Source organism: Pleuronectes platessa, chromosome 6 (assembly GCF_947347685.1).
Source record: "Pleuronectes platessa chromosome 6, fPlePla1.1, whole genome shotgun sequence".
NCBI lineage: Eukaryota > Metazoa > Chordata > Actinopteri > Pleuronectiformes > Pleuronectidae > Pleuronectes > Pleuronectes platessa.
The window spans coordinates 5,601,387-5,623,295 of record NC_070631.1 but is presented as its reverse complement, the minus strand read 5'-3'; the positions used below and the strand labels follow the sequence as shown (position 1 = coordinate 5,623,295).

The 21,909-nt window shown below is 42.8% G+C and overlaps 2 protein-coding genes across 2 annotated transcripts; both read right to left on the bottom strand.

Annotated features, from left to right (window-relative positions):
* Positions 1-3,942: 3,942 nt before the first annotated feature.
* Positions 3,943-7,792, bottom strand: LOC128443004 (N-fatty-acyl-amino acid synthase/hydrolase PM20D1.2). Its single transcript, XM_053425688.1, has 13 exons — positions 7,500-7,792; positions 7,325-7,411; positions 6,288-6,523; positions 6,113-6,199; positions 5,878-6,011; positions 5,568-5,687; positions 5,240-5,315; positions 5,100-5,161; positions 4,935-5,013; positions 4,788-4,859; positions 4,529-4,694; positions 4,333-4,432; positions 3,943-4,256 (listed from the first exon to the last, which is right to left on the bottom strand). Exons 1-13 carry the CDS (start codon positions 7,717-7,719, stop codon positions 4,127-4,129), a joined length of 1,569 nt encoding a protein of 522 aa, XP_053281663.1. The 5' UTR covers positions 7,720-7,792; the 3' UTR covers positions 3,943-4,126.
* Positions 7,793-7,831: 39 nt separating this feature from the next.
* lemd1 (LEM domain containing 1) lies at positions 7,832-13,237 on the bottom strand. The gene is made up of 8 exons (XM_053425717.1): positions 13,082-13,237; positions 10,985-11,090; positions 10,741-10,908; positions 10,565-10,629; positions 10,325-10,372; positions 10,058-10,213; positions 8,710-8,780; positions 7,832-8,586 (listed from the first exon to the last, which is right to left on the bottom strand). Exons 1-8 carry the CDS (start codon positions 13,235-13,237, stop codon positions 8,397-8,399), a joined length of 960 nt encoding a protein of 319 aa, XP_053281692.1. The 3' UTR covers positions 7,832-8,396.
* Positions 13,238-21,909: the final 8,672 nt, after the last annotated feature.

Genomic DNA, 21,909 nt, shown 5'->3' with positions numbered 1-21,909 from the left:
CATTATTTCTTTTTTATTATTAACATGTCATACAAACAACTGTACTGTGTCGTTGCAACTGTTGTGCTGATACTATCCTTGAATCGCACCTGTATGTACTGTATGTTTTCATTCTTATGAGATAAAAGGGACCGTGGAAAAGAAGACCCTTCACTCAATTCCATTAAACTATTTCCATATCACAATCTCTCTCTCTAGTCTCTTCTTTTGCTTGTCTTATAACAGATTTATCACATACACATAATGAGTGTGTCACTGACATGAAAAACCACAATGTGAAGTGTATCCTTTTTTTTATTCAAGTAAAGACTTGTTTTGTGGCGGATATATTCGAAGAAACCTGAGCCTAAACCCCTACACATATCACAGACCCTTCAAATTGCAGATGACAAAAGATTACAATTTTAATCGTTTTTACATATATTTTTACTGGGATTTTTGACATTAAGCAAATAATTCATAAGAGAAAAGGCAGAATCATAGGAACAGGAGTAAATAAATAACAAAATAAATAATGAATTTCATAAATTTTGATCAGATACATTCATATTCACATGTATGAAACATCAATGCAGAGCCTGAAGGTGCAGCGCTAGTTACACATTTCGAACAATACTTCGGTATACAGTGAATTCATGTCAGATATGATGTGAGAAGGACGTTAGGAACGCATCCAAACACAAACTGAAAAATAGAGTAAAATGAGTGAATGAAAAAATACATTTTAGGAAATGTGGGAAGCGAGGACATCGTCTTATGTAGATAGAGAGTAGGTTGGAGCTTCCAGTTTAATAATATCACTTTACGTGCTAGAAGAGTTGCAGACTTTCTCATGAGATATTCAGAGCTTGTTGGAACGGGATCTGATCCTTTTATTACAAAGACAAGTATCCGTATGTCTCCCTATAATGACATTTTGCAGAGCCAACCAGTGCACCCCTTTTCCATGATCACTTTACCCAAATCATTACCCCAGGATGTTTTCATTAGGAAATGAAATCTAATGGTGAGAGAGTGTTAAAGACAATCGATGTGCCTCTTTTTGTAGTACATGAACTGGGCACAACTCAGAACACAGTGTCTGTTTTCCAAAGAACAGCGGTCGTTTATTCCGATAAGGGTTCAGTACACAAAGGCAAAGAGATAAGGCAGAGGTATAAAAATCGCAAGGCTAAGGCTAGCTCGCTAAACACAAGACGTGGTCAAAAACACAAGACAAGACTAGACGTGAATACAAGGCTGAAACTCTACGCACAAGACGAGTCGACCTGGCTCAGAACATGAGGAGATGCAGACTATATATATAAACTGAAGCGGGGGTTCACTAGACGCAGGTGTAACACAGTAGGTGAGGGAAGGTAATCAGTGAGACACACAAGGCCGGAGTGAGGTTACCTAAAACATAGATATAAAACACCAGAGAAAAGGAGTCAGTGTCAAGTAAAACAGGAAGTGACATACTGTATAACATGGATCAAGAAAAACTGCTCGCTTGTGTTTGTGCAGAACCATGACACTTTTAATCTGAGGACTATACAGAGGAATCCCATAGATCCATGTCACTGTTCAGAGTTGTGGATGCAGAAGCAGCTGTGTTAAAAATGTGGTTGTGTTTTGAATAGATGCAAAAATTACCTGCCTTAGTTTTGACACTTGTTTGTACCTTAATATAAAATGTTTTCACTTAAAACTGCTCTGGTGGTTGCGTTTATTAAGTTCATCGATTTAAAAGCTTCTGAAAAAAAAATGAACAGTAGACTACAGTTTCATACTGAAATAATACAAGCCAGTATTAAAACCTGAGCATCCTACTGGGATTTAGAGGACTGGAGAACCTGGGACATATGTCTACAGGGGGCAAAAATAACATGTACATCAAAAAAGAGAAATTATACAAACAAGTGTAAAAAAAAAATGAAATAAGTATTATTTACGAATTGTGATCAGGGTCAAAAAGAGATTCAATTTAAATATTCCAAAAGAAGTGAGAAGAAGTAGAAACTTATTTATTCTCATTTCTTCTTCTAATTCATAATCTTATACTTTACCAGCTTCCTTTATATCTATAAATATGTAGTTTACCTGTGCTATATATTGTATATATTGTGCAAGATATATATGTAAATAATAAATACAACATAAATAATAAAGTAAAATAATCATTCATACACCTAAATACCCAAAATCAAATATAAAGTTTGAACTCCACATTCAAACAGCTCCACAGACTCACTCCACAGATTGAAATGCAAAAACTTCTCCTGTTTGGTCGGATACTTGAAGCCCACTTGCAATATAAAAATATTTGTCATAATAATTTTGACTGGAAGAATAATGCATTGGTGTGATCCAGTGGTTAAAACCACTTAAGTGTGAATATGCCGTAGACTCACAGATCAATTAATAAGGATTAATAGATCTGGTATTTATCTATTCCACTGCATGTCATTCTTTAGTGAACTCTGTGCCTCTTGGGAGAGGCTGTGACACAACTGACACCTGGCAGAGTCTGATCTCATGACGTTTTAACCCCTGTACCACTGACAGCCAAGATATTCTTGTTTTACTTGTTTGTTGAGTGAGGCTGTTTTGTAACTGACCCCGAAGCGATGTCGTTCTTTAAATCTCGCAAACAAATTAACAGTTTGTCCCTGATTTATTTCATCCATCACCATTCACAAATTATTGAAAATGTCCAAAAGCACCCTCACTGGCAGTGTTTAAGATTTGCACCAAAATGTAATGGGTTCTTTCTTGGCCCATGTCCCTTCCTGCTGACACACCACAAACTGACAGAGGCCAACTTAATAATTATCTGCTCGGCGAAGGTAATAATCAAAGGTGACGATCCCAAAGATGGCTTTCCAGAGAATCCTTTTGATCTTGCTGCCAGGAAACGAAAGAGACAACAGAGAGATTTTTTTTTCTCCATAATCAGTAAAGCGTTGACATTAGCCGCACAATGTCTCACAAAGATGTTACGATAAACACTTCTTACCTTATTGTGAGCCAGTTTCAACGAGGTAACTCCCACAGACAAAACCCTGACACTTTTCGTTCCCTTGAAACATATACAGGGGGATTGTAGCTAAATATGTGGGAGTTAATGCTCACATTTAATAAAGTTGTATGTTTCTCCACATTACAGGACACTGCAATGCAATACTGGAATAGGTGGGTAAGATGCTCATAAGCTTGTTTTGGGGATTTGCTTCATATCCTGTTCAGTGGATCCACTGATGTACAAGGCATCTACATCGGGGAACAAGGCGTGTGGCCCGACTACGAGGTGAAGCTGAAATATCAATTCGATCTAAATAATTGTGTTATTCATATAAACTGATTTTATTGGGTATGGTGTGTCAGGTTTATGACAATTTTTTATTCATCATTTAACACTTCATTGCCGGTTTGTCTTCATATTGATGTGTAAAATATGTGAAAGACAAATAATTTGTTGACATGGATGATTTTAATGGGAAATCCTGTCACCAGGGATATTAACCCCTTATCAGTCAGCTGCTGAAACGTCTGGATTCAGGTAAACCCAAAGTTTACCTGAGCAACTCTCCTGTGCTGTTGAATGGTGTCAGTGAAATCCCAGCAGTTCAACTCCTGCATAGTCAGGCAATAAAATAATCTGAAAACCAAATTACAATATGTGACTCATCTCTTCCACAACAGATACAGGAGTTACCACCACAACGGCAACTACTACTAATACTACTACTACCTCAGAGACCTCAGCAAAAGCTACTAAATCAAATACTACTATTGCTTCTCCTACCCCCGAGACCATCACACCATCTACCACTCAAAATACCGGAGTTTTATTTTAGTTTTTAGCAGCCAAACTGTCTGCATGATAATTGCAAGTAAATCATACTATAAAATGCTACCATTATAATTAACACATGAACACGTCACAGAAAGAGACACATATAATTGTCCAATTGTTATTTTATTACAATAGTCAGTTGTTTCCAGGGACATTTTAATTATTGGAAAATCTTACAACTCAGCTCTTAAATGCAGAATTGTTTTGTGTTTCAGATCCAGTGACAAAAGGAGTAAAGTCGGTCAGCAGAGGGTTTTTGCATCCGTCTGTTTCGTTGCCGTCAGTTCCTCAGAGTTCATGGACAGAACTGTGAGGCTCAGGGAGATTCTGAATGTCACAGTTTTGAATCAGACTAAAGTAAAACGTGACGAACTCCTCGTAGTTCTTTATGGAAATCCTTTCGTTGATGCCATGGAGTCTAAGAAACAGTAAAACAGTTTAGCTGAGTCCTCTCTTTATTCTTTTTCAGTGTGTTAGACACACAATATTCTTACCTCTTAGTGTCACCTGGTTTTAACCAGAGAGGTATAAAGCGATAAATATCCTTGGTCAGGTCCTTGAAGTGTCGACTGTCTGTGTTCGCAGTACACATACCTGCAAATTCAAACATGATATCAAAAAGATCCTACAGTTTAAATGATAACACCTAAATAAACCATTCTTATGCCATAAAATCTATCTTGACTCTACCTGGAGCAACTGTAACTGTTGGAAAGTTATCCAACACAGTTTTCTTAATGATCTGGAAGCCAAAGGACTTTTCATCCGAAGAGCTGACGGGCTCAGGGTCAAACCCATTAATGAGCTCTATCTTCACACGCGTGTCTCCCACTGTGGAATGGATATGGTCCATTGCCTGGATGAGACGGCACACATCTTAATCCTCTCACAGTATTTCATGGAGATGTCAGGGATTTTCAGAGGAGAAGAAGGACATGTTTGACTCTACCTCTTTTAAAGACTGTGCTGGGTGGATTCGCATATTTATGTAAGCTTCAGCAAGGGAGGGGATGACATTCAACTGCAAGGGAGGAGGGCTGGTTATAATTTTTTTAATTCTGTGAATAACTTTAAAACTTATTATATTAAACTGTACCTTGACTCCCGCATTAAACATGGTGACTGCTGTGGTCGTCCTTATAAAACTGTTGGTTTCTGGTTTTCTTTCCATGAACCTGGAACACAGGACATTCTAATTGGATTAATTCCAAAAGTCTCAGTCAGAAGAAGACGTGCAGAATGAATCTGAGGAAGTTGTCACCTGGCAACGATCGGAGAGAACAGCCACAAATTTGACAATATGAACTTCATTGGAAACCTGAACTGAAGTCAAAGAATGAGAAACAATGGGGAGAAGATGTAAAATGCTACGAGTTGTGATGAGAAGTTGGTTCTGCTTACCTTGTGGGCCAGCTGTTCAAAGGTTCCCCTTTCAGGCCCATAACCAAACACCGTCGGCATAGGGTTCTCCTCCAGGCTGAGGAAAGAGCATGAAAGTGACAATGAAAGTCTTTGAAAGTCTTTTTCTGAATAGAGTGGTAAAAAAACAGTAGGACTTGGTTACAATAGCAGCTTTTTGTCAAGAGCCCTTGACCAGATCTCATAAATATATACGTCTCTGACTGTAAATAAAGATGGACTAATCTAATCATTTCAGAATATCGTTGTTGCTGAATTTTTGAAGGCATGAAAACCGACCAGAATACAGTGAACCGTACGTTCCTCTCACCTTTTGACTGCTGCAGCCAGGATCCCGATGGTGGTCTCCCTGGGAGGCATCGAGGCGTGACCAGGGACCATAGACACACTCAGCTTTACAGTGGCCATTCCCTTTTCACTTAACCCAATTCTGCAAAAGTTGTACACACACACACACACACACAACACATAAGGGTGTCTTTTCAATTTAATGGAGCCTTACAACTTTACACAAAGGTTTTAACTTTTGTTGAGATGTCAAGCTTGAACCTTTTTCCTCAGCAAAATAAGCAAATATCATGCAGAGTCGTTAATTACATCCGAGAATGGCAGATTCTTACAGAGCGGCAGGTCCCTCGAGACCAGGGAAGACTCCATCAATTAGAGCCAGGCCCTCGTCCAGGACGAAGGACAGCTGCACACCACGCTGCTTCAGCACCCGCACGATGTTCACTGCCCCATTCAAACCAAAAACCTGCAAAAAGAAATAGGGACATTCGCATACATTGAAATATAATATGTTAAATGTTAGGTTAGTTCACATTTTCAGGATAGTGTTATGAATGTTTTAAGTACTTCTTCATCATGGCCGAGACCGATGTAAAAGCCTCTGCGTGGAGCATAGCCTTTTCTAAGCAAGTATTCCAGCGCCTCAAGTATTCCCTGGAAAACATAAAACATATCAGTTGATCCTCGCTAGCATGTGACTGTATTCCAGGTACTACCCAGATCACTCGATACATTATCTCACCATTAAAGAGCTCTTGTCGTCCATGGCTCCTCTGCCATAGATGTAGCCGTCTATCAACTCGGCGGAAAACGGTGGGGCCAGCCAGTCGTCTGACTCTGAGGCAGGAACCACATCGATGTGGGCCAGCAGCAGGTACGGCACCAGGTCAGGCTGGGATCCTTCCACCCTGAACAGGTGGCTGTAGTTCGCCACCAGCTCATGATGAACCAGGCTCGAAGAGAAAACCCTGGGGAAGGCTGTCACAGAAAGAAGCGATGGAGTCTAGAGGTGGAGCACTGCCCGTTTCCCACATGTAGGTCAGTTCAACACTATAACAGCTGTATAACATCTGCTGTAGCTCTGGTTGAGCAACATTATAATGCCCAGTGTGTAAGTGAACCCCGACCCCCCCCAAACCCACACATCAAAAATGTTCTAGACCCGCCCATGCTAATTGTCCAGTTCCTAGATAAAGGTCAGTCTTTGCACGTGTCCTGTGTGTGTGGGTTGTGTTGTGTCGTTGTGTTTGTGTGTCTGTGTGTGTTGCCATAGACACAGCATCACTGCATCTAGTTCCGGTCGCTCTTTGGTGAAGGAACGTGTCAAACTTGTGTTGTTTGTGTGTGTATGTGTGTGTGTGTGTGTTTTGCTTGCGTTGTGTGTTTTAAGTGTGTTTGTGTGCGTGTAAGTGTGTTGTTTGTGTGAGTTTTGTGTGTCTGTATTAGTGTTGTGTTGTGTGTCACAGCCACAGCCACAGCCTCACTGCATTTAGTGCCAGTCATACCTTGGCGGATGAACCTGTCAAACCTGTGTTGTGTGTGTGTGTGTGTGTCTGTTTGTTGTTTGTGTCCTTGTGTGTATGTGTGTTGTATTTGTTTGTGTTGTGTCTGTGTGTCTGTGTGTTTGTGTGTTTGTGTCCTTGTGTTTGTGTCCTTGTGTTTGAGTTTGTCTGTGTGTGTGTGCATATCCTTGTGCTTATGTGTCTGTATGCGTGTTGCGTTGTGTTCTGCTGTGTTGTGTCACAGCCACAAACTCGCGGCATCTAGTGCCGGTCGTACCTTGGCGGAGGAACCTGTCAAAGTGAAGCAGCGCGGTGGTGTTGATGTCCTCCGCGGATGTGGACACGGTGCGGATCTGGATCGCCTCTGGATGGAAGAAGGGGGGGGGACAGCGGGTTGTCGGAGGCGTTGTCTCCACGTGCTTGTCAGACGGAAACAACTCACTCGCAATTACCTCTCAGCCGCGTCACCAGCTCCCGTCTGTGGTCGAGGTCCAACTCCAGCGAGACGTTGTCCGTCTTCTCCCAGCGCGCGAGCTGGAGTCCGAGGTTTCCGTCCAGAGACAGCGTCCTGATTGACGCCACCGTCAGTAGCAGTGACACGACGAGGAGGAAGCTGCACGAGACGATCTTTAAAAACTTGACGGGTTTGAACCGCGGGCCTGGTTCCGTCATTGTTTATTTGTGGGCGACAGCGAAAAGTGGATCGGTATCAATGCGCGGACCGGGTCAAAGTCTATGGTGCAGCGCCGCCTGCAGGCCTGCAGACAAATCACAGCCTCAGAGTGTCACTCCCCCTTTTTTTAAAGTCACAATAATGTCAAGTCCCTTCAACTCCAAGCCTCTACATCTTCAACATGCATGGAAATTAACATAAAAAAAATACATTAGAGCCTTGTTATAATGATATAATAAAATGTGTATAAAGTATGAAGCAGAAGTTCCTTTATTGAAGTAAGATTTAAATATTTTTCTTTAAAAAATAATGCACATAGACATACTGTGGCATCAATTACGATCAGGTTACACAAAAAGTACACAATTTGACAAAATATTCAGCTTATGCTCGATTGTTTTTACCACAGAGACCACATACATAAGCAAAAAACATTAAAAATGTAGAAGTGTTTGCTCCCATGCAGACGTACAAATAGTCAGAAAATGGCAAAAGTGATAAATTAATACAGTGTGTGCTCCCTGAAGACAATCCAAGACAAAGTTATCATAATCTGCATCAACAAAAAAAAGAAGTAATGTGACATCGGTAAGTTTATAAAAATCACATAGTTACTCCTGTTCAGAAAGTGCTGGTGTGTGTTGTGTCCTGCCACGAACGGCCTGAGTGACTTGTCCTAAACCAATGCATAAACGAGGTAGAGGATGCACGCCATGACGATGAAGAACAGTAACCGTATGTGGATGGGCACCAGGCGGCGCTCCACCTCCCGTCTCTCCAGGGTCGTGGGACTGAACGGGGTGTCCGGGTACGCGTACTGCACAGGTCTGCCCGCGGCCCCCTTGATGGGTCTCCGACGAGTGGCGCTGAAACAGTGTTTGATACATGTGCTGATAATCTGATCACAGAACTGCCCGTCATGTGTTTCCTGTACTTCTGTGCATCTACTCGTCATTCAGAGACAACACCGGAAGAGAACGGGCACTTACTATATACCCGTTGGTGTGGTCTCAGCAGGAAGCAAGTCCTTGAAGGTATCGATCACAGGCTCCCGAGGTGGCTGCAGGAGAAAGAAGTGAGTTAGTCACAAACAGAGAGAAACAGGATCAAACGTCCCTGACCTCAGTGTCCCACAGAGACCCAGGCTCAGCCAGTCAGGCAGCGAGGAAGGAACAGGGTCATGATATAATTGAACACAATGAAAAGAAAATTCCAAAGTGAGCAACTGTCCACTCAGACACATTCACAGCTCAGAAGTATCCTGAGCGTTCAGGTGAGGGCTGGTACAGCAGGTAGAGGCCTGATGCAAGGTTAGGATTCTGCTGCTGATATTCACGTGTGTTTGTTTACAGTGATATCAACAAAAGGAGACATCTTCATCGGAGTCTTCCTCATGTGGGGAACCACTTTTTCATGTGGAGTAATTTGTAATTATCACTATGGAGAATATGCAGGGATTCACCCGAGTTCAGTGCGTGTCTGAAAGCAGCTACAGTGAAATTGACACATGAAAGGATTCACAACACATAGTGTGTTCTCAACCCCCCCCCCCCCCCCCAATCAAGTCACAAGGAATAAAAAAAACGAGAAGATGCATGTGCCTTCATTCTCCGTTCCTGAGGGGAAGTCCCGGGGGTGCAGTACACAGAGCGGTTCTTCATGGAGCTGCTGTCCACAACTGGCGTGTCCAGCTGAGGGAAGGAGACGCAACAGTTCAGAGGAATTTTCTCTACGCCTCCAGAGAAACGTCTCCAGCACCGAAACCACCACCACCACCACCACCACCACGGTTTGTGCTCAAAGTGTGACTGAACGACGTGAGAGCTCTGTACTGACCCTGCTGGACCCTGACCCAGGCTCCTGCACATCACTCCCATTGAACTCTCTCACTGTGTTTGAGCTAGTGGAGAGGGAGCCCCGACTCTCCATCTGTCATTCGGAGTGAGAATGCACATCACTGATTACTTACACCCAAAGAATTAAAAGAAATGACGGCGTAATTTGAGCAGATGTGGACTAAACACTTTCCTCCTCGACCATTTCAGTGATGCTGAAGACCTGAGAGGAAAATGAGGAAGAAGCGTCGGCTGCAACCGTTTGTGATCCAGCTTGAACCTGCAAGGATTAGCATGATTATCCTGTTCACAGCCACATAAACATAAAACAGTCACCACCTGTGTTGCACACCAGTGAGACACCAAAGCCCATCACTGTCAAAAGACCAAAAAATAGATCCCTTTAGTGGCTTGAGAATGAAGCTCAATGAAGTTAGACGGCCTAAGAAAGGAATGCAGAGAATTCAAAATCCACAAGAGACGCAGTGTAAGACCAGCCTACCCCTGATCCTAATCCTGGGCAGTGATCTACAGAGGATGCTCTGCTAATTCCTGCAGGAATCTGCGAGCGGCGAGGCCGACTCTGCTCTGATGATTTTAACGCATTCCCTGAATTCCAGGCGAGACCAGGCTCCTTGTTCCTAGAAGCGCGAGCACGCTGCAAGAGGCCAACGGGGTCAAACACAGAAATGAAAAGCACATCAGTTTCCCCTGAAGATCCTGTTGGACGGAATCGTGTGCAGTCACTCCAGATATCCGTGGTATTTACCAGTCCGGATGAAGGTAAAAAGCACTGTGGGTAAAAAAAGTCTCCTCTCTGAAAACACAAGTAAAGAAAACACACACACACTGACTCATAATGCCAGTGGACAGTGAAACCCGTACCGTTACAATAAGTAACCACTAAGTGGCACTGTAAGGACTTTTTTAAATCCAGCATATGATGAAAAGTAGTTCAATAGATAAACTTTTGACCAAAGGGATGCCGCCCTGCTGACGGTTGTCTCACCTGGCTGCTCCCTGGCTGAGCCTCGTCCGTCTGCTCAGCCGCTTCCTGCTTATCTTCCTCAACACCTGGACAAGTCCCCAAAAAACAATACAAAGCACATGATCACCAACTATTACAAAACCACGAAGACGGAAAATGCTAGACGAATAAACCCCAGAATAATTCAGGTCACATACCTGACTCTGCATCATCGTCCTCCCCGTTTTCCTCCTCCTCTTCTTCTTCTTCTTCTTCTTCTTCTTCACTGGCCGAGTAGAGCACCTTCTCTGCTCCTTTAAGTAGGTTGCAGCCATTGGACCGGCGCAGTCTGCTGAGCTTCTTCTGATACAAAGCCCTGGTGGAGGCTAGCGTATACAAAATATAAAATCTGTTTTTTTGTAATAGGGGTAAAGAGAAGGTGACAGTTTCACGCAACCTCACCAACTATGGGCCCGGGTTTGAACCCGAGTCGGAGCAGCGCGGCCTTGAGGTCGTCGTCAGTCAAACCGCTCGGGTCAGGCAGCTCTGCTTCCTCTGGATTCTCCTCCTTTTCCTTACAAAACCAAATTAACCGAATCGACTGAATCTGGGTTTGAACCATGACAGAGGCTGGAGCATGTTCCAGGTGTGCGATTGTAGAGCATTACAAAACAACAGCTGGAGGCTGCAGCGCACAAATGTTTTCAATATCCATCTTATCTCAGTGTAAATCTCCTGTTTTCACATCTGCCCGATCAGCAGAATAACCGGTTCCGAAGTTTCTTCACCAGTCTCATGAAGCATAATGTTTCACGGTCAGTTTTAATGACACATTAAACCCCGGCTTCCTGTCACTTTACAAAACGAGTTCCACTGCTATGTAGAAACACTGGTATCAGATCAGCACTCAGTATTTTCTGAAAGGAGATATCAGAAGAGAAAAGGTTGGTTTTGTGCAACCTCCAATGTGATAGGCAAAGAAAATATTATCATCACACATAGAATGATGTATAGGATTTTATAACACCACGTTAATATTATCATTTACCCATCAGACTCCATAAATCAGTGCATCATATATTATTGCTATTGAACTTGACATGTGTAGACACATTCAGCCCATAGCTTCCCATAGCACAAGGTTAATGATCCCTGATGGAAAACACTCAAGTATTAGTTCAGCTGCAGCCAACAATTGTTTTTATTGATTCATCTGATTATTTTCTCAATCAGTTCATCTATGAAAAGTGAAAAACAAGAACGTTTCCCACAGAGCGCAGATCGGTGTCTGCAGTCCAACAGTTAATTTGATTTACAAACACATTAATATATTGCAGATTAATTTCTCTCAGTGTTTCTTTGACTAATCCCTCGAGCTCTAAATAGCAGTTTGGGGTCCAGAGTGCAAAACCGATTTCTAAATGCATAACTCTCCCCTGACTAGTTGGTTTCATGCTGCATGTCTTTCCACCACATGACGCCGACTTTAAGACAGTTCTGAGCGCCGTGCTCCTCCCTGCACACACGAGTGAGGGCGACAGGTGCAGCAAGCATATGCATGAGAGGGTAACAGCAGCCGCCAGCTACTGAGACTCATGTAAACCTAAACCAACCATACAGCGGGTGGCTTAGTGGTCAAGGAACTCCAGTGAGAGGAGCGTTTGGCAGCAGTGACCCAGATATCCCCCCCTCCTCCACCTCCACACCTGCTCACCTCATTGGTTCAAATCAGGTCAAACCTCATCATTATCTGCTCGACGGCCCCTAGATATCATAGACGATTGTAAATGTTTTAAAAAAAAAGTGTTTAAATGTATTTGCAAGTGAGGAAAAGTAACTAAGAACATTTACAAATAAAAAAAGTGTAACTGCCATCTCTTGTCTTAAGTATAATTTTGAGGTACTTTACTACTATAATTCAATTTGAGTTTTTGCTTTTAATGACATTTATTCAAAGGTTTACCGACGATTACTTTCCAGATTAGGATTTTAGACAAAAAACAGAAAATACTATTAAAATATTTATAATATCTTGTCTTCAAAGTAAAATCACACAATGGTTTTGTGGCTGCAATGTTTTATATGCAATTCATTTTAAACTTTAAAAATATCGTGAAAAGCACAGTTTTCTAACTTCACTATGCACCAGACTGTTTATAAAAAAACACTCTGCACCACAACGTCTAGCACACGAATAATAACAAGTGACCGCGTATCATAGAACTGTTTGAGGAGGACTCGTTATTAACACAGAATCTTTTTCGAAGTAACTCTGGAGCATCAGCACAGGCCAAGGAAACAAGTTTTAATAACTTCAAATAAACAATATTTCCTTTCACGTCCTCTCTGATGCAGCTTGTGACCCTTTGGAGGGTTGCAGTCCCCAGGTTGGGAAGCACAGGACTAAACTATTTAATTGTGTATGAAGTTGTTAGAATTTGCCTGAACTCAACTTAGATTTTTGAGCACAGGACTGTTCCTCACTTCTTCCACTGACACTGTAAAGAACCTGTTTTTTTAACACCACATCTCCACATGAACACACGTCAGTGAACTCACAGCTTCATCTTGAACGTCTTCTTCCTCGTCACTTGAAAACTCTGCAGCGTTCCTGTGGTCGATGTGTTTCAGGTGCAGCTTCACATTGTGCGCGACGAAATCTGATCTGAGTCTAGATTTAGACAGAAGAGCGGGTTCCTCCACTAACACCGGCATGGCACACTACGACGACTACAGTCAATCTTCAGCGGCTTGGTGGGTTCTTATATTTTCATATAAGTGGAGAAGAGTCTTTAAAGTGGTGATGAAGTCGGAGGAGCTGCAGAGAGAAGCTGCTCCTTCTCAGCTCTGAGAATAACACACTGAACCCAGAACAGCTGCAGCCAATGACTTGATTGACAGCAAGGAGCTCAACATGGCACAAGACAAGTCGGTAAACAAACAAACAAACAAACAAGCTGCTGATCCTTAACCTTCATCACATTTACATATAAAATTGATATGAAATCATGAAACCTAAAAAAAATATCCTAAATCATATATTGGGTTTACTCAAAAAAATATCTATGCCTAAAACGTTTACTTTATGTATTACAATTTATTGCGTATTACAGTTTAATGCTACGTTGTACTGTTTACTATATTTATTTTGCAACCAGTTATTCATCAGATTAAGATTTTAGCCTTTGAAAAAACTATGTAATAATAATAATGCAAACTTTGATCTATACAACATTTCTAAAAGCAAGGTTACAAAGTGCTTCACAAAATATGGACAGAAACGACACATAACAAAAATAAACAGAGGGAAGTTTTCAATTAAATTTTTATTCATATAGTCCGAACATATCATTGTACATTTAAGTCACATGCCACATGAAATTTTGCTTTTGTACAATTTCTGCAAATTTATTTTGGCTGAAAATCCCATTGTTAGCAGTTACTTGGTGAATATAATATAAAGCAGCTTATGAGCCAGATATTTCCCGAAGGAGTGGGTGGACACCAGAAAAAGAGCTGATTAATTCTACTGTCGCTCTGTAATTTGTGGAAATAACTTAGTTAACAAGTTCAACATAACAATTTGAACGGTGATTTAATATCAATGCTGGTTTCACTGCTTATTTCTGCTGCCCCCAACTGGCCAAACATCTTTAAAAGATAATTCCTCTGCCAGTCGACTGTGTGTTTACCTTTGACCTCCGGGTTTGACCCAGGCTGTTGGAGTTGTGGCGTCTCCGGTGCCCCCTGCTGGTGCATGTTTACTGGAGTGATGCATCCAGTTAGTGCAGCACGTACGAGAACTGGCTTCTTTTTTTAATAACACCTGTTTACAGATATAGAAAGAAAGACAGAAAGAAAGAAAGAAAGACAGAAAGAACATGTGTTCAGGTAATTGTCCGTGAAGCAGGGAGGACTAGAAGTGCCACTGAGGACTTTTTGCCCCTGAACAGAACCCTGCAAGAGACATCTGTTCCAGCAAACATGTTGATTATCTGAATAAGTTGCTCGGAAAAAGAACTAATTAAATCTTCTTCTCGGTCACGGTTAACTTCACCAGGGCTCTTCCCCAAAAGGCGTGATTATTGGACCCCAGGTGACTGTACAAACTAAAACTCAACAACCCATACACCCCCAACATTTGGTGGTGGTAAAACACGTCCCGGTTTTACTGTGTACTACTACTACAACAAATAAAATAAGCATTACAGGAGGGGGGGGAGCTTTTAGAGGAAATGGCCCCTTCCTGAAGTCCAGTAATAGAATACAACAGAAAGAAACAGGATTACTTCATGTCAGTCACAACAAGAACAGATGATAAAACTAATATCTGATCAATAGATGTTTGCTGTTTTGTTGCTGTTAAATCGAATTGTACAAAGAAACACACTAAAAGACAAAAGGTGTGTACGTCATAGATACTGTTCGAGATATTTGAGTTGAAGAGATTGTGTGTTTACTGTTGTTGACTTGTCAATTGAACCATCATTAAATTGGATCTAAAAACATTATCCATTATTTATCTTTGAGGGTTGCACACTGACACTGGATGAGAGGCGGGGTTACACACAGGCCACCAACATACCACAGGGCTGACACACAAAGACCAACAACACGCTCACACCTAATGGGAAATTTCTGTGGGAGGAAATTGAAAACTCAAGGGCCTCAAAGGCCTCGGCCACAGGTCAGATTCAAACCCTGGAACCGTCTTGCTGTGAGTCGAGCGTGCTAACAACTTTTCCACCGTGCCGCCCATCAACATATTGTGATGCTAGAAAGATAAGATGTGTTTTCAGTGGGTTTTCCATTCAGGTTCAAAGTAATGACAGAGAGTTATTGCAATGTTAACGCTAAATATCTCTTTGAAAGATATACTTGAAATGGAAGTATATAAGAATGTATATGATTAATGTTGTTCTCTGGTCTCAATCAAATTAAGCAATAATAATGTTAAAATGAAAATTACAGGCGTCTCTATCACAAAATTTTGACAAAATAATTTTTTTTTTCAAACTGGTACAGTCTGGATCTAAAAGAAAGGTAAAACCTGGATCACCCAAACATGGCAAATAATTTATGGAGGAGAAAGTGAAGTTGTCTTTGCTCTAAAGGCTGTATTATCAGACAGTTTGCATAAAGGACTTTTTGAAACACTTTTCTTTATTTGTTACCTTTGAGTGGGACTGTATTCTCAGTCTTGACATGTTATCATCATGTCGTCACTGTAAAGTTATCATTTTCTATAATTACACACGTCTTGAACACAGGAACCACTGAAATGTCGCAAGGCTAATAAAAGCAACAAGAAAAACGGTATTGCAGCTGGTTGCCAAACAGGCTTATCTATTATTTAAGTTATTATCTTAAAGTATCTGCTGCAATGATTTAGGTGTAATTCTTTCAGGGTGAGTGACAAGGCATAACTGCTGTTTGTGGTTGATTCAGGTTTTTCAGAGCTTTATCTTTGAAGAGTAAAGATGTCTTACACCTACACAGGTGCCATAGAAAATCAATACTTTTGCAAGAGACTGAGGGAGGTGATCAGAAAGCCACTTTAAAACAACGGGAGGTTTGGAATATCCCACAGTCCTTAAATGAAACGTCGCTGAACGCACAGAGTTGTAACTTCCACAGTAAAAGTCCCAGGAAGAATGAGCAGCCCGAGCTGAAGTCATTGAGCGACTGGGAGCAGTGGGAAGATGAGTTTTTATCCTTGACCATCTGCAATGTCACAAGTTCAAGGGAAGCCAATGGAATAATTTCCCAAATTTCCATCAGTCCGCAAGTCGGTCAGTCGATTGGTTAATAAATTGTTTGTTTGTTTGGTTGGTTGGTGGGTTGGTTGATAAATCGGTCGGTTGGTCGGTTGGTTGATAAATTGTTTGTTTGGTTGGTTGATAAATTGTTTGTTTGTTTGGTTGGTTGGTTAGTTGGTTGATAAATTGGTTGGTTGGTTGGTTGTTCAGATTGATTGTTTGTTTTTTAGCAGCAAAACCAACTGAACAGATTTCCATGACATAAGGATGGGACCTGGGCCACAAAAGAATATGACTGATAGATACGAGTGTGCAAATTTTGGTGTCACTTGATTTAATCTTAAGGAATTTGAGTCCTTGGCAGAGGTATTGTCTCTACTCAGTCTAGTTCTAATCTTTATTTTCTATTGTTCGCTAACTTAGTTTGAACCTTTGCATCGAATAGAAAAGCCCATTAAAGGCGTTTTAATATTAAAAAACTGTGTCAAAAAGTTGAAAACAGTCCCTCGGTTGAGAGTCCACCGTGTATCCAATGGCTTTAAACCCTACATGACGAGTTAGAGAGAACTCACATAGGAATAGAAAGCCATAAGACACAGTTGTGGGGTGATTCCGAGGACAATAACAGAAAATCACCAACGCAGAGGGAAATTCGTGCAGTTAGAGCTGAAAGCCTGAACACAAGGGAGGAGAACAAAAAATCGGGTTATGTTGCGGAGAGTATTCAGGATTCAAAACTCACATCCGCATGAATAATTAACTAAAGCAACTAGAAGTATTCATCTGAGGCCCCGGGGGAGACGAGGGAAACTGTCTTGTGAGTCTTCAGACAGAAGAAATTGTATTTCTCACAGTGCAAACTGAAATAAATTGACCCCTATATCGAGGCTTGAATCTAACAGCAACATCCTGCGAGCCATTCAATTCCTCTGGGGGGGGGGGGGGGGGGGGGGGGTGTAGAGTACTCTTTGATTAAAAATGCAGTTTTAAATCAATGTCCAAGGGGAAAAGGTACAATGTTAATCAAAAGGATTTTGTTTCTGAATTCAAAACAGATTACGTAAACTCTTTCTATATTCTGGAGCAACCCCCTGCTTGACTTCCTCAAGCACAAAGGAGAGCATTACCTCAGCATTTTAATTCAACCACTGAGCACAGGAAGCTTTGCAGGTTTTTATTAACAACCAAATATGTTTTTGCAGAAAACAAACGTCTGTTTTTTCTGAGGTTTCTGTTGTTGGAGCTGATGAAGCTGAGGATCACCAAAGCACAGAAACAGCCCCTGCTGTGATTTAGGGATTTAATTACAGGTCTATTCATGCTCCTGTGACTTTTAGCCCCTAATGAATAAAAAACTGCATCCCGAATTAATTCAGTGTCTTCTCCAAACATCGAACTCGAACCAGACACCAGACTGTTTACCACACTCCTAAGCCCCAAACTGCTGGAAGCGCTCTGGGCCATGTTCAGCCCCTCGGTGAGAGACGCAGCACTCGAGCTACGCGGCCCAAATCCCCTCGCCCAGATGTCTGCTCGGGAAAACAGTAGCCTTTATCAAAACATGAAAAAATCCCGCGGACAGGGAGGAAACGGGCTACTACGGAGGACAGAGGAGGCATTTGTTGACATTGTATCAAGAGCAACGCCGAGGTATGTGAGGCTCAGAGGGGCCAGGTATTTGTCAGTCAGTGTTTCTTGTGCTTTTGCTGTCTCCAACCCAAACAACAAAAGCCCCATTGAGGCAGCCTGGTCTTTTTTTTTCTTCTCTTTTCGCCCTGAACAAGCACACAAAGCTTCCTGTACTCGGGCTGCAACTGTCCAGGACTGAGAAAAGCCCTCCTAGCCATCTTTGTGTGCACCTGTTTCAAACAAGGCAAGGAAGTGAAACACTTTGTTGGATAGTTTCACATCTTTCCCGGGTTCACTTAGATTTTTCACTTCTTCTATCGTGTAGTTCTAACTTTTCTCTATGATAAATTTAATCAAAAGAGATAAACAGGGTGAAGTTATGACCCAAAAATCCAAATGTTCGATTGATATCTCATTGGCTTTATACGCTGGATACTCACATGGAGTCGGACTGAGAATATTAACCACTGAAGTGTTCACTCAATCAGCCTTTTCCAGGTTTGGAGAAATAAAGGAGCACTGCCTCTGAGCTTCAGGGAGCCTGTGCTCCTCATGCATGTCTCAGCATAAATTAGTAAAGCCCCTGTGTCAGACTCTGTCCAGACAAGAAGGTGAATCTCAGCCACAGGGAGGATCATCTTTAATCCCTGAACATCGCTCACAGTACCTTCTCTGCTGGGAACCATTTCAGGCAATCATCAGTGGCCAGATGTTTTCTTAATGGCTTTAGATCCGGGCCGTGGTTAGTATATTGTTAATGCATTCGTCTGTTCTGTTTGACAGGAGAAACCGAGCAGAGGGGAAAGAAACTGTCAATACGAAACTGTGTCCAATATTGCACATGACTGAAATCCCACAGTTTCATATTCAGACTTTGAATGTAAAGATGCAGACAGAGATAAAGGTCGACAGCACATTTCTTATTCTCTTCTCAGAACTCCCCCCTTTTTCATGCATTCAAAACCTCCCCTACAAGCATCTTCCAGTGGCCGACCAGAACGACCGGAACACACTGGAGCACTGCGCACAACACATGAAAGCTTCAGAGCATCAGTGAAGTTGCTTTCTTCTCCTGCTCACTGTCAGTCGTGATGCAGCTATTTCCCCCGGCACACTCCTCACTTCTCAAAGTAAACGGTGCCATGCAATCTCGGGCCGGATGCATTCTTATGCCATAAATCTGACTCTTACCTCCTGCTCCCTCTCCCTGCGTCCCTCCCTGGATCGAGTATGGCATCCCCCCCTTCAGCCTCATACTGTATGGAGAGACAATGGGTAGTGGAGAAGGGGGGGGGGGAGAGGAGGAGTTACTATGTGAGCAGGGGGGCTAGAGTGGGGAGACGGAGGGTAGAGAGTAAAAGCAGAATGAAAACTAGCAGGGAGAGGGAGAAAGAGGGGTGGGGGGGGGACTCAGAAGGGAGATCACTTGCTCACAATTCTCTCCGACCACAAATCTGACGAAACGTTACATGAATGGCAATTCTAGAAACAGCCCCCCCTCTTTCTCTCTCTCTCTCTCTCTCTCTCTCTCTCTCTCTCTCTCTCTCTCTCTCTCTCTCTCTCTCTCTCTCTCTCTCTCTCTCTCTCCTCTCCTCTCCTCTCCTCAGATGCGATGTCAGGGAGAAAAAGAAAATCCCTCTTCACGTGGGAAATGTAAGGGGGAAAAACAAGAGACTGTGAAAGAATGGCTCCCGGTTTTAAACAAGTCCCTTTCTTTGGCTTTCTTTGAATGAGTTCTTAAGATTCCAAGTTGGCAGAGGGCCCGTGGGTCCTGGATGGAGAAGAAGGGATAAAAGAGGGGCTGAGGTAGGGGGGCTGTCTATTGTGTTTGTTCCCTTCCTTTCAGCCGCTGGTACTCTGGTTGATCTTTGCAGCCACTCGCTGAATATTTCAGTCACTTATCGCACGGCCGTGTACAGAAGACCCCATTTGTCTCTTGTGATTTTCATCTGGATCCGTGCACGTGTTTCCCCCCCATGCCACACACGGTTCTGTTTCTGTCACTCTGCACAAACAGCACAGGGACAGTTTGAGGGTTCGTTGGATTGGACACAGAAGTTCAGTGCCACAAGAAAAGAGCTGGGAGTCGGTGCTGGGGTCTGTAAAAGTCTCTTGGTGCGTGTTCGGGCCTCGTCTTTGTCCTCCGAGGGAGAATGCTGTTTGGTGAATGTGGGATGAAGACAGCAGGTGTTGAGTCCCCTCTCTGAGTCACATTCACTTACAGCGTTCTCCCCCTCCCTCCGTTTCCTCTACTAATACACCCTCCTCCTCCTCCTCCTTATCCTCCTCCTCCTCCTTATCCTCCTCCTCCTCCTCCCTGTGTGTGTTTGTGTGTGTGTGTGTGTGTGTGAGGTGCTGTATAATTAAGCCCAAGCATCACACCCAGGGAAAGGAAACAGTTTGCTGAAGGTTTCTTAAACGGGTGACGTCACGTCGGGCCTGGCCGGGGCGGCTAATGAGCTGTGTCAGGGCGATGGCGTGAAGGATCAACACGAGTGCATCTCTTGTCAGTCGACGCCGTGCTCCTCGCCGCCGCTTGTGCTGCATCAGTGTCGCAAGAGAAGCCCTGTTTCTCCCTCACAGCTTCCCCCCCACACACTCCCCCACCCTCACACCCTTCCCTCCCTCTCTCTCTCTCTCTCTCTCTCTATCCCTCAAATAGACACGCAGGCTGGCTTCATTACTATTCACCAGGTTTCCACTAAGACACGCATCATTGCCCGGCTCTCTACAACTGTGCCGAGAAAGGTGGGGAGGGGGGGGAGCGGAGGACAGGGAGAAGGAGAGGAAGGGGAGAGCGAGAGACGTCCTACGAGAGGAGAGAATAACTCAACATTGTGTTTTCTGTGTCCGGACGTGTGTGTACAAACATGTGTTACCCGACAGCCGCACACAGGAGCTGCTCTCTCTCTTCTGCCTCTGACAGGGAACATCTTCAGAGGGGGAACAAAAGCACGGCTCGGTCCTGGATACAGATATCTGTGATCCCTTTGTGGGGTTTGGAATTCATTACTCGCCTTTCATTAAACCCACTGAGGTCATGCGCTCTATCAGGGCGTTCAAATTATCATCTGTGCTGATGACAGAGAGCGTCTCAGCCATGACAACAGGGCCACAAAGGTGGATTTCTGGCTTCAGTGTGAACATCCTCCTCTGCTGTCGAACACTCTGTCACGACAATTTCAGCCAAAACCACATTTCACTGTGAAACCGAAGTCTTTGTTGTGATGTTTGTATCTTTGTTTTCTTCTCGGTAGATCACAATGATTCTTAGGGGTTACAGCTGCAGTGGAAACCTGCACATGAAGGGATCAGGTGTGTTCAGACGATATCAACTGGAAGTGCAATTCCCTTCAATCTGCTGTTCGGATGTATTGAAAGACGTTGTGATGTTTCTGCGATAACACATTTCTGGCAAATTTCACCATATTCTCTATCTCTCTCCGCGGTTCATTTCAAATTTGCGGGAGGTTTTTCACGAGCGTTTGATGTTTCACCCTGTCGAGCTTCTTTCTCTTTCTCAAGGTTTCAAACAAAACAGTGATTCATCGCCAGGAGGATTTGACATCACAGAAGATACATTTCCTCTGCTCTCTTTCCTGATAGCGTCGACAGAGGGCTGGGAAGTGAGCAGGACATCAAAGATTTCCCTTTTGTGTTCTCACAAGATGTGAAATGAGGTTGTACGATAAAATAGAGCTGCAACCATTTGTGTGTTCAAACAAAACAATATAATTGTGTGAACTTAGGCCTTTATTTCAAAAGTATTTTTCAACCAGTTAGTGCCACCTCTGTGTTTCTTTTCAGATATGTGAGTCAGGTCTTCTGTTTGTTACCATCCTTTGATTTTCAGATGTTGTTGCCCCTCATGAAGTTTTTGTTTTATTGATTTTATCTTTGAACAAGCGCCCCCCCCCTCCACATCTTTTTAAGAACCTTTGTTAAAATTGTGTTAAAATGAATAAAAGAAATATGTCAACTCTCTGAATTATTTTGGTT

What these genes read in the sequence shown, in the direction of transcription:
- lemd1 (XM_053425717.1), bottom strand. Translation starts at nt 13,237, where the DNA reads ATGCCGGTGTTAGTGGAGGAACCCGCTCTTCTGTCTAAATCTAGACTC. An exon ending in CAAACCCGGGCCCATAGTTG is followed by an intron (nt 10,909 to 10,984) that starts GTGAGGTTGCGT and finishes TGTATACGCTAG; the next exon opens with CCTCCACCAGGGCTTTGTAT. An exon ending in GGACGATGATGCAGAGTCAG is followed by an intron (nt 10,630 to 10,740) that starts GTATGTGACCTG and finishes GGACTTGTCCAG; the next exon opens with GTGTTGAGGAAGATAAGCAG.
- LOC128443004 (XM_053425688.1), bottom strand. Translation starts at nt 7,719, where the DNA reads ATGACGGAACCAGGCCCGCGGTTCAAACCCGTCAAGTTTTTAAAGATC. An exon ending in ACGACAAGAGCTCTTTAATG is followed by an intron (nt 6,200 to 6,287) that starts GTGAGATAATGT and finishes TATGTTTTCCAG; the next exon opens with GGAATACTTGAGGCGCTGGA. An exon ending in TGTTTAATGCGGGAGTCAAG is followed by an intron (nt 4,860 to 4,934) that starts GTACAGTTTAAT and finishes CCTCCCTTGCAG; the next exon opens with TTGAATGTCATCCCCTCCCT.